The sequence below is a fragment of the Chroicocephalus ridibundus genome, chromosome 2, assembly GCF_963924245.1.
Source record: "Chroicocephalus ridibundus chromosome 2, bChrRid1.1, whole genome shotgun sequence".
NCBI lineage: Eukaryota > Metazoa > Chordata > Aves > Charadriiformes > Laridae > Chroicocephalus > Chroicocephalus ridibundus.
This window is the reverse complement of record NC_086285.1, coordinates 32,805,698-32,817,269: the sequence shown is the minus strand read 5'-3', so window position 1 is coordinate 32,817,269 and position 11,572 is coordinate 32,805,698. Positions and strand designations below refer to the sequence as shown.

At 38.9% G+C, this 11,572-nt stretch overlaps 1 protein-coding gene across 1 annotated transcript; it reads left to right on the top strand.

Annotated features, from left to right (window-relative positions):
* The first annotated feature begins 5,297 nt into the window (after positions 1 to 5,297).
* On the top strand, positions 5,298 to 9,310 carry SOSTDC1 (sclerostin domain containing 1). Its single transcript, XM_063323895.1, has 2 exons — positions 5,298 to 5,798; positions 8,045 to 9,310. The coding sequence occupies exons 1-2, from the start codon at positions 5,594 to 5,596 to the stop codon at positions 8,458 to 8,460; spliced, it is 621 nt and encodes a 206-aa protein (XP_063179965.1). The 5' UTR covers positions 5,298 to 5,593; the 3' UTR covers positions 8,461 to 9,310.
* The last annotated feature ends 2,262 nt before the right edge of the window (positions 9,311 to 11,572 follow it).

Sequence of the window (11,572 nt, the reverse complement as noted above, 5' to 3'; positions counted from 1 at the left end):
CCTCAGGTACTTCCTTAATTTCAGTAGGGAGTTGTGCATATTTATCTGATTGAAGAATTTGGACACTAACATTCTTGGTGTCTCTTTAACAAGAATACGCACTAGCCAAATCTAAAATCTGAATGTAGTAGGGATAGGTTTCTTACCAGGAGACAAATGTCAGTAACTGTTCCGATTTGATAAGGTAAAGCGATTTCCTTCTAAGGGAGTGGGAGATGGAGCAGAAGGAAGGAAAGAGGGATCTTCTTCCAGATACCTTGTAGGCTTGTTTTTAAATTACGACTTTGGATCTAACAACAGGTTTGGCAAGTGTTTGCCTAGGAAATCCTGAAACTATGCCAGATTTTCTTAGCTGGTTTGTTGTAGAGTGTGCATTTTTTAAATACACTGTAATCATTTCAGACCACGTAATTAGAAACACAAAGCAGTTTACTGAAACATAGTGATATATTAAGAGTTCAGTTAATTACATGTAAAGAAACAAGACAGACTTCAAAACCTTTACTCAGTTTCTATTTTATTTGCAACTGGGGCATGTTGATGGGACTTTGCCTGCTTAACATTGAGTAGGAGTTTCAGAATTTTAACCTGAGGGTAAAATTTTCAAAAGCATTTAAGCAACTGCCTCACTGAAAATCAATAGGACTTTCACTCCTTAGGGCAACGTTTTAGAAAGTATGTAGATGCCAAAGTCCAGTTGACTTCAGTGGCTATGTGTATTAAAAAATTTTGCTTTATTACCCTAAATCTCTTTAAAATATAAGTGTTACATTTGAATGTTACATTTTAATGTCACCTAAGAGTTCCCAAAAAAGTTACTGCAAATAAACAAGATGTTATTTTATCTTCTTTTTTTTTTTTTCATTTGTAAACCCCTGTTTTATTTTTCTTTCTTCTTCAACATATACAGAAAATAATAAAAGATATTTTGGATAATAATAAGCCACATTGTCTTCAATCTGGTCTTAAAATCTTACTGCAAATGCTCAAGAAGAGGTGGCAATTATAATTAGTGCAGACAGTTCTTCACTCTATTGTAAATGTTCCTAGAAATGCAAAATAAGCTTAAATATTTCCCTCTTTTCAGTCTGTATTTATTGTTTTTTGATAAAAGTGATAAATTGCCTCCTTTGAAGCCCCAGCCTGACCTAAATTATTCTGTCTACATTATGTATAGCAGCAAGTAGAAAAAAATAAAATTGTAATATGAAATCTTAGGGAGATGAAGAAGACATAAATCAGAACTAATTAGTCATTCTCGTTAATAAGAATACATGTTATGTTTTCCATTGAATCTCTCAAATGTAATTTTCTGAGAAAATTAAAAAGTACCACTCAGTGTAGAAAAACTTCAGTATTCAAAAAATCTTTGGTTTGAGAATTTGCGGGGGGGTATCATGGTTCTCTGGCATGTTTTCTGTATGAGCTTTATAACTATGCTGACTTGTTGCACAACAGCTTACAAGTTCTAAACAGTTGCATTTATTACAATTTTACCTCACTTTCAGACAAGTTCTCTTATCATGCTCCAAATCACATTTTATGCTGCTTTGAAGTACATTACTAATATGCTTATTGCTTAACAGAAAATAGCCTGACAATCATTTCTGTTTTAAGGTGCAAAGTAATAAATGTCAGTTTCTTTTTTGCAGTCATTTATCTGAGCCTGTACTTATTCTCAAAGTATCTGCCTTTGGAAACAAGTCAGAAGTGCAATGCCCTAATGGTCTTCTCTTTGGGACTAAAAAAAAATATAAAAATGAATTTTGAACGTTTCTTTCTGTGCAGCCTTCATTCTAATTCTGGCCTTTTCCTGTCATTATTAAAACTGGGCAGGCCCAAGTTTTATGAAAAAGTGGGAATTCTTTCTTATTTTGTGTATGTTCAGTGATCATGTGGGTTGCAAAGATCTGCTCTCTGGCAGTCATTTGTACTTGTCAGCGCATACCCTTCTATTCCCTGTGGCTGTTTTGTGCTGCTAGACAGGTGTGTGCACTCCACACAAAACTCTGCCTTTTGGACATCATTATAGTGTCTAAGAAACATGGAGGATGGGATCTTTGGGGATCTTTACAGAACATATGCCTTGTATTATTCTGCATCCATTGAGAGAAGTGTGGGTTTTTTTCATTACAGAAAATGGAGAAAGCAAGATTTAAGGTGTGGATACTCTGGATATCATTCTCTCTGAAGAGTGATGGATGGATGGCTTTACTACTGTGTTTAGGTTCATTCAGAAGCAAGGCTGTTAAGATACAAGAAGCAGTTAGATTGAAAAAAGCCTGTAGTTAAATGTAGCGCTTTATCCCTGGGTGTGTGTACAAACATTTAAATTAATCTGGTTAATGGATTTCTTCCCTGTGCCTTCCCCACAGTCACCTCTCAAGGATCTGACTAAATAATGGCCTTTACACCATGCCATGCAGCAGAATAGAGCTCTCGTGGATCCTTAGGAGCAGTGAAATCCAGTCTCCTGGGCCCTTCACATTGAGCATTCAACCTCTCCAGACACTCAGGTATAGTCAGTATGTCCTGGCTGATCTCAAGAGTCATAATGGAAGATAAAGGAGAGAGAATTTATTGCCTAGGACTCAAAGCATATAGAGTTTTATAGATCAATAAGAACATCCTGAGTTATGCCCAGAGGCAAAAAGGAAGCCAGTATAGACTTCAAAGACCTTGTGTAATATATTCCTTATGGCCAATATTACAGATTAAGCACAGAGCAATGTTCTACACAACCCATCAAATCTGACTAGAATAAGGACAGACATTGTATAAGTCTATTTTGGAGGCTACAAAGGTGACTTATAGCCTTCACTTTTGAGAACTTATCACAATCATCTAACTAACAATAGCAAAAAATATTTTACGTCTAGGAACCCATTCTGAGCTAAGCATTAAGAAACACTTTTTGTTGTGAGGTTCACTCAGGAAGAATAACCAAATCTGACTGACCAGCATCCCCTCCCCTCATGTGACTTCTAATCTCTCTCTCAGGAAGTCTCAGAAAAAGTGAAAGATTGTAAACTCTAGGTTTGACAAAAGAAAGTATAAATCAAATTAAGTGACAAACTCCTCAGAAGCCTGCTTATCTTTCAAAGCAGAGAGGCTGACAGTACTGACCAAGGAACTGAAACAATGACATTTTCACACAACATTTGTAACAAGTGAAAAATACAAATGAAATAAAAATACTCTAGTGCACAGAAAAATTAGGTCATCTGTATTACCTTTCCCATGCCAAACTCAGGGCCAAACTTTTCCTTTTACAAAGGCTGTAAGAGGTTTGTCTTCCTTCTTTAAGTAACAAGACCAAGAGAAGTATGTGACGAACTTAAAGGTTTCATATAGCCCGAATGTGAAAGGATGACTTTTAGCTTTCATTGAAAGCTGAAAAGACTGAGTTTTAGCAAGCTGCTTGCAGATCCAGTCCCATAGCCACTCCAAGGTCCCATTCATTTTTCCTATGAGAAGATTATGTGCCTTATTTCAAAGAAAACAGCTTTCAGGGAAACTTCTGACTTTCTTAAGTCTCGTCTAATGTGGGAAAATCTTTCTACTAGGAATAGGTCCCTTGACTGATATTCACACGTACTGTGGATAGTTGGAAAATGGGTTCCATGTTTTTAATTCTATTGTCTCAGTTCAGCACAGAGACTACCCTGCAGGACAGGTGAGATATGTGAAGATCTGTATGATCTGTGAATCTGAGAAAAAAATGAAGCAGGACTTGAACATAGGCGAAGTAGAACTTTGGTTAGCTGTTGTTAAAGAAAAATAATGCTCAAATATTAATGGTCTGTAATGTACATATCTTCTTTGATAATTTGCTTAAGGAAACTTTCACTTTCTATTTTATTTTAAAGGGAAGTTAAAATGTACATGTTTGCTTTTGTGGTTAAATAAGATGTTCCATGAGAGTGGAAGTTGGAGCTTTGTCAGGGGTTAGCAGTGATCCCACTCTTCCATACATTACTCTGCTGAAAGATCTCACTCTGCCTTGCAACATTCTTGTTATTCCAGAACTGGGTTGGGCTAGTCATAATAGATGCAGGCAATCAACTTAACTTCCCCACACACAGCTCCGCCAGTAAAACTCACTTCACCTTGCAACACTCCTGTTTTTCCTGTGTCTTTTAAGCAAAGGCTATCAATTTGGCACTTCCCGTGGATCTGTCCTTACTCCGGCTGAAATCCAGGGTAACTTTCTTAGTGATGCAGGAGGGAAGTGTTGCTGATACAGACAAACATCTGCTTCTGACTAGGATGAAACAAAGTTGTCTTCTTTGAATGACTGAGATTTTGACCCTGACAGTAGAGATAACTGACCTGTGTTCCAGTTCTGCTTTCATTACAGCCAATAAAATCCAGGATGACTCTATAGATATCAACTCAGTTACAAAGAGTGTGAGATTAGAGTCTAATATGGCCTCCTTTATAATATAATGTGGCCTCCTTCATGGTTGTATTTTTTCCCAAGAAAAAGGTTTCCTTTTAATTAGAACACTGTAGCTTTCAGTGTTGATCACCGTTGTTTTAGTTATAATGAAAATTTATAGAGCATTCACCACGATGCAGACAAGCATTGGCCTACTGACAGCATCTCAATTTACACTAATGTTTGAATTTGGGCCATGTAATTTTATGTAAAATCAAATAAGTGTGTGATACAGTAAAAGACCATGCCAAAATAAGGATTATTCTTTCCTCTTTGTTTTCTTTATCACATGAAATAATACATTAAAAATATAAGAATGCTCTAGGCAATGTACAAAACTAAAAAAGACTAGTTTGGTGTATGAGCATAGTGAGAGGCTATGAATATGGATATGTTTGTACTAAGCAGCCTAGAGGAGATGCTTTTTATGCGTGGTGATACAGAAATACATACTTGTAACTCTGCACACCAGGGAGAGAATATTCCCCTAAAACAAGTAGTTTCTCTAGCAGTGCTCCTTGTTGATCAAAGCTGCATAATTTAAAGCATCTAGAGGCAGCTTTAAATTATTCACAGTTTATTTTAAGTGATCTTGGTATATAGCAGACAATATTTGTCTAACTATCAGTCTTCTGTAAGTTCTATAAACTTTTGTATCCTTACAGAGCTGGCAAGTTTTCTGAACGTCACATTTGAGAAGAGGAGACGTAATTTTGCATAGCAGGGGCAAGACAGACTCCTTCTGACACTGTGTTAGTCACATCGCACAAAAAAGCCAGGCATGCAGGGCCACACGGACTGGCAGGGCAGAGCCGGCAGCCTCTAGGTCTCAGCCGGAACGCTGCTGTGTGGTGCCTAAGAGTTTTCTGATACCCTCCAAAGCCCCAAAGAGGAATCGTGCAATTAGTGTATCTAACTCCTCCTTTACTGCAGTCTTCTCTCCTATTGGTAAAAGGTCTTCACAGGCTCATGTGGGGATCCCACCCCTTTTGTGGGTTTTCATTCTGAAGCTATCCACAACTTTACACCTGAATGAATGCCAAGCCTCTCTGAATATATAAAGGAAACCTTCAAGAGCAATTTCAGAGTTACCCAGAAGAAGCAGAAGAAAAAGATTTCATCCAGCTCTGTCAGACAGAGACTGAACGAACCATGCTTCTCCCTGCCATTCACTTCTATGGCTTTCTCCTAGCTTGCATCTTCACGAAAAGCTACTTGGCTTTCAAGAACGATGCCACAGAGATACTTTATTCACACGTTGTTAAACCTGCTGCAGCGAGCCCGAGCAGCAATAGCACGCTGAATCAAGCCAGGAATGGAGGCAGGCACTACACCAGCACTGGATCCGACCGTAACAGTGAGTATCCTACCGGCGGCACTTCCACCGCCTCCCGCAGCCCTCCGGCGGTGGCGGCGGCTCCTCCCGGCCCGGCCCCGGTAGCGGAGCCCCCGGTAGCGGAGCCCCCCGGCCCCGTCCGCGGCGCCTCGCTGCAGCGCGCTTTGACCCCCCGAGTCGGCGCTGTAGGGAACCAGCGTCTCGGGGAAGCCGGGGCAAGGGAAGATGCTGCTGGTTCCTGACTGGGATCTGCTCGCCGGGCGGCCCCCGAGCAAGCCTCCCACCCCCGTGCGAGTCCTGTAGGACCGGCTCTCTCGGGCAGGTTACTTCCTGAGGGAGGTTCATCCAGGAACGCCGGGTTCTATGGGTTATCCGGCAAGGAAGCAAGATAAAGGAAAAGAAGTGAGAGGCATTTGCAAAGAGCTCCCTCTCTTAACTCACCCTCCCACTGTGGGCAGGGGAGGTGTCTGGGCTACTTTTCAAATGCAATAAAAAACTCTGAATTTTGTTCCCGCTGCTTAGTTTTACTTCCTGCTGTAGCACTTACCTGCCTAACACCTCCAGCAAAAGTAAACAAATCAGCTCATAATTTACGTATGATCTCTGCTCTGACTTGCCCTTTTATATCTTGTCTTTTCCTGCTGAGTTTTATGTATATATGTCAGATATATGGGGATCTGGAAACCTTTTGCTGACTTTATCTGTTCCCTCCCCTGCCCGCCTCCTTAAAATGGAAGAAATCCAAATAGGGACACACGCATACACACACCAACCCACCCACAACGATACGATAAAAATAGCGTCATCCCTGGAAAGTGAAGGCAAAAAGTGTCACTGATACCTTTCAGCTAAGCCAGGTGTGTCAGCTCCTATGAATGCTAAGGGTTTAAGTGCACAGGAAACATCTCATCATTATGAGATTACCGGAGCAGCCCAGTAGGTATTCATCCTCAATGAGCTGTCACTGGAGAAAAGCTGAGCCAGGAAAGACATAAAAACAGAAGGAAAGACAAGCTCAAATCTGTGACCAGCTGCTTCCAGGTACATTCCTGAGTGCAGCTGCAGGAAGGCAAGCTTGAATCTTTTCCACAAGGCAAGCAGGAGAGCAGTCCTGTAAAGAGTCCCTTCGATTTACAGAGCCCGCAGATTTACAGTCCCTCTGACTGCCCACCCCAAGACACGGGGGACAGGATGAAGTAATCTTAACTCACTGTCTCTGTTCAGAACTCACTTCCAAAACTCCAAGTAGAAACAAAAGCAGCCTGTAGCCGTGATATGTAGATGTACCTTCAAAGCCTTTTATGATTCACTCTAAAATGTTTCTAGTAATTACTTCTATTTTAAAGGCGTTAGTTAATTGCATTGTGTGTAGAATCTGTGCCGTAATTGTCCTTCAGAAAGAGGGAGAGCATAGCCAGTAGATTGCTTATTAAAATTAAGCGCACTGTGGGCGTTTATTTCAAAGTGTAATTACTGAAATAAACAGTTGTGTTTATTGCAGGGTGCAGAGCTGAACATACAGACGGGTACAAACATGCCTCTATGAGAAGCTCTGCATGTTGATTCTATGTTAGTTGCCTGAGAGAAATTTGCAGGATCCTCTATGTTACATATAATATAAGACTACTACAGATACAAAGGTGGTGTTACCCTAAGGACAAAATGACCACTCTGAAATCGTTACTGCTAGTCATTCAAACTTTGCATGCAGAACACCATTCCCTGGTAACTTCAGCTGTTATAACTCCTGCAGTATCTGTATTCAGAGCAGCAGTGCTCATGGGAGACTCAGTCCACTGTAACTGTGTAATGAGAAAAAGCACACTATTTGAAATTCATTTAAAAGCACAGAAACAGTTTCCAAAGCGCTATTTTCCCCCTTGCTAATGATCCAACATCATAATTGTTGTAAACATCACAGAGCAGATTCCCTAGACTGAGAACAAGCAGGAAACATCTCTTCCCTTGGGGCATTTTTTCTCTTCTAAAAGGTATGTCCCTGAGAAGAAGGATAAAGAATAAAATTGCCTCTTCTACCACAACTGCTGAAGTGCATATCATTATGATTTCTTTATGCTGTGGTAATACCCAGAGATACCATCAGTGCTTGAGGCCCTTGTGTTGGGGGACACAACAGTAAAGAGATGTCCTGTACAGATTACAGCCTACTTTAACTTCTGCAAAACATAGCTTGTTAATGTGAAAATGACTGGTTAAGGAAATCTCTCCATTCTGAATCTGTGTTTATTATTCTGTGCATTCTGCAGATCGTGTTCAAGTTGGCTGTCGGGAACTGAGATCCACCAAGTACATTTCAGATGGCCAGTGCACCAGCATCAATCCACTGAAGGAGCTGGTGTGTGCTGGTGAATGCCTCCCTTTGCCACTGCTCCCCAACTGGATTGGAGGAGGTTATGGAACCAAGTACTGGAGCAGGAGGAGCTCGCAAGAGTGGAGATGTGTCAATGACAAAACACGCACCCAGAGGATCCAGCTTCAGTGCCAGGATGGAAGTATAAGAACCTACAAAATAACTGTGGTCACGGCCTGCAAGTGCAAGCGATACACCAGGCAGCACAATGAGTCCAGCCACAACTTTGAGGGAACCTCCCAAGCAAAACCTATCCAGCATCACAAAGAGAGGAAAAGAGCCAGTAAATCCAGCAAACACAGTACAAGTTAGAAGTCAGACATTCTCTCCTCTCTCATCTCCCACTCCTCCTGCCAAAATTGAACTCACCTGCAACCATTTGCTTTACCATTCTGACTGCCTAAAGACAAGTCTGCCATTGCCGTGTTCTCAGTTGACACTACATGCTTATTGCTTTGACCAAAATCAGAAGGGGCATTCTCAGCATATGGACCTTTTGGGTGATTTTCCAAATGCTCAAGATGGGGAATAACACAAGCCTTCCAAACCCATACTAAAAACTTTTACATTTTCTCCAGCCATGGAGGCAAAGAAAATTTGCCATGAGTATTCACTGAAGTCTATTTTGTAAAAAGATGCTTTGTTGTGTGTTTTCATGAGAACAGTTATTATGTCTATTGCTTTCTATATCATGTTTTATGAACTTCCGACAACAGCTTAAAAATACAACACCTAGTATCTGCTTTCAGAGTCATTCTAAAAAAAATGCCTTGCATGCTGACCTTTCTCTTAACTCAGTATACCAAAAATTAAAATATGCATGGCAGCAAGCAAAAAGTAAAGCTGAACAAACTATTTATTTGTTGTTGTAATTATTTAATGAGCTTTTATGTGTGTTACTTCCCTTCAAAATGTTCTTATGTTTATAGCTTTTCTCATGTATCAAAGTATTTTCCTATGATTTGTGGCTGGATTAGAACATACATTTTGTAGATAATGTAAAATAGACAATTTAGCATTCTTGGTATATATATTTTCATTTTGAACGTTCATAGACTTAGGTGTTATTTTGAAGTAGCAACATAAAAATTGTTTTTTTCATTCTCCACTGTATTATTTTTGTTTAAAAGTGTGCAATCGAAAGACAGATATGATGATTTCCTTTCAAATTCATCGGTTCCTTTTTTTTTTTTACAAAAATAAACACTACTAAAAAACTGTATTGTCTGGCTCTATGTATGAAAATGCACACATTTTAATCAGTCACAACATTTAGTCTTAAAAAGTGGGAGAACATTATTTGGTTAAAAAAAATATATCCGTAATATTTAACATTAAAACAATCTTCTGTAGATTCTTTTTGAATGTAAAAATCTTATATGCACATTTAAGAGATGGTGCTTATTAATGGTCCAAGCCAGGTTCTTATTTAACAATTCTCAAGTTGTACATTGCAGAATTAAGTGTATATTTGGGAAGTTTTACAAGCTAGTAAGACACCACAATTTTTTCCCTTTTCATTAGTGATGATCAAGTTAAAGACTAATGGTAAAAATAACATGCAGCTTCATCTTTCCCATAGAACCAACAGTCCCACACATTATCGACAAATTCTTATAGAATGTATCAGGAAATATATAGTAAGCAATTTACCTTTCAACACATAGTCCACGAATCACATGTCCTTAATCTTTCAAACTATATTGAAATACTATGGGCAAGATTTCATCATGGGATTCTTTTGTTCTTAAATCATTAACTTTTACAACCCATTTGCACCCAAAGGAAAGATTACGCAAGAAGAGATTAATGAAAAGTCGTGCCTGATAAGGTCTCACATAAGCTCTCTTTGACCTTCTCTTTATCTCATTCCATTTTGCATTTTCATTCCAAAAGTTTCATCATGAAGTTCTTAGCAGAGATATTCCTTGGTCGTTAATGTAGAACTGTGTGAAAATCACTGCTATGGCTTGACTTACTGAATCCTAAATTTTACTGACAACATTTAACAATTTTTCCTCAAAGCCACTTTCAAGAATTCTTTTTAAAATCTGCTATAACTTTCTTTTTTTTTTTTTTTAAATTTAAGTGATCTGTATGGTGGTACAGTTAAAAAACATTGCATTAATGACTTAAGTTTAGTTCTGTGGTCGTGAAAATATCAGAACAATGAGATCACAGACCATTTATTCTTAAATTCTCTGATCTTAAAGGTGTTTCTTGTAAGCCTGAGAGGACAGATGATAAATAAAGGCATTAGCACAGAGAGAGGTGACATGATGTTGCTCCTAGGCATATCAGCAGACCTACAGATATCCTAGTTTTCTATTTTAACAGGCGTTATAGTCTCATTCAACCCATTTTATGAGGGAAAGATTATTCCAAAATGCCGAACACCTATCCATTTTTAAATTTTTCCCTAGCTACTTCTTCAAGATGACAAAGCACAAAAGATTGAGATAATGGAACAAAATTTAACCAAAATTATTTTCAAAGCCAATTGTCACTACACACCAGAAAAGTTGCCCTGCCTGTTCTGTATTTGACTCCTAGAAATAAGAATGGTGAAAAAACCCACACATCATGACTTGTCTACAGTCAGTGAGGTTTGACTGTAGGAACAATATGCACATTTAATAAGAGTTTGCATTTAGCAATAGAGATAATAATTCCTAGTTTTGTCTTTTCATGCAGAACTACCTTAGGGGTAAAAATCTGACACACTTCCATTAAGATGACTTAATGAAATTTTGCTGGACATGCTACAGAAAAAACATGGGGCCCATCTCTAAGTCTGGTGTCTTTGAGGGAACATGAGGGAAGCCAGGAGGAGCTTTGTCCAACAGCAGTGACTTAACTTTAAAGTGCCACCTGAGCTAGCTATGGTCTCTTCTTTGGCCGTGACTTTGGCCTTTTGTGGGGAAGATCTGCAGGAAAGCAGTGTTAGAAAGACATTAATCTTGAATTTTCTTAAGGAATAATGTTATTCTGTGACTCATCTCCTAGCTCTGAATGCTTCAATCTGGCCAATACAATCTGCCTTCTTTTTCATCCCGTTACATGTGAACTCACAGGGGTCTATCCAAGGATCCAGACAAAAGGCATTATGCAAGTACATCCAGCTATTTTTTTTCTATATGGAGAGTCTCCAACATGAAAAGTTGCAGTGGGTAGGATACAGGTCATTGCTCTTTTACCTACAGTGGAGAATCTTGCTAAAGTTTCCCAAAGATTCAATGAAAGAAATACTACTTTTAAATATGATACATCTTCTTGTTTGTTTCAGAGTTAAAATGGAAAGACAAACATACTAGAATTTTCTAAGTTTTCACCTGAAATATTAAGCCAAATAGATACAAGAAGCATGTAAATGTTTTGAAAAAGTACAATGTAGAGGCAGATCAGATAAGTTTTTACACTAATT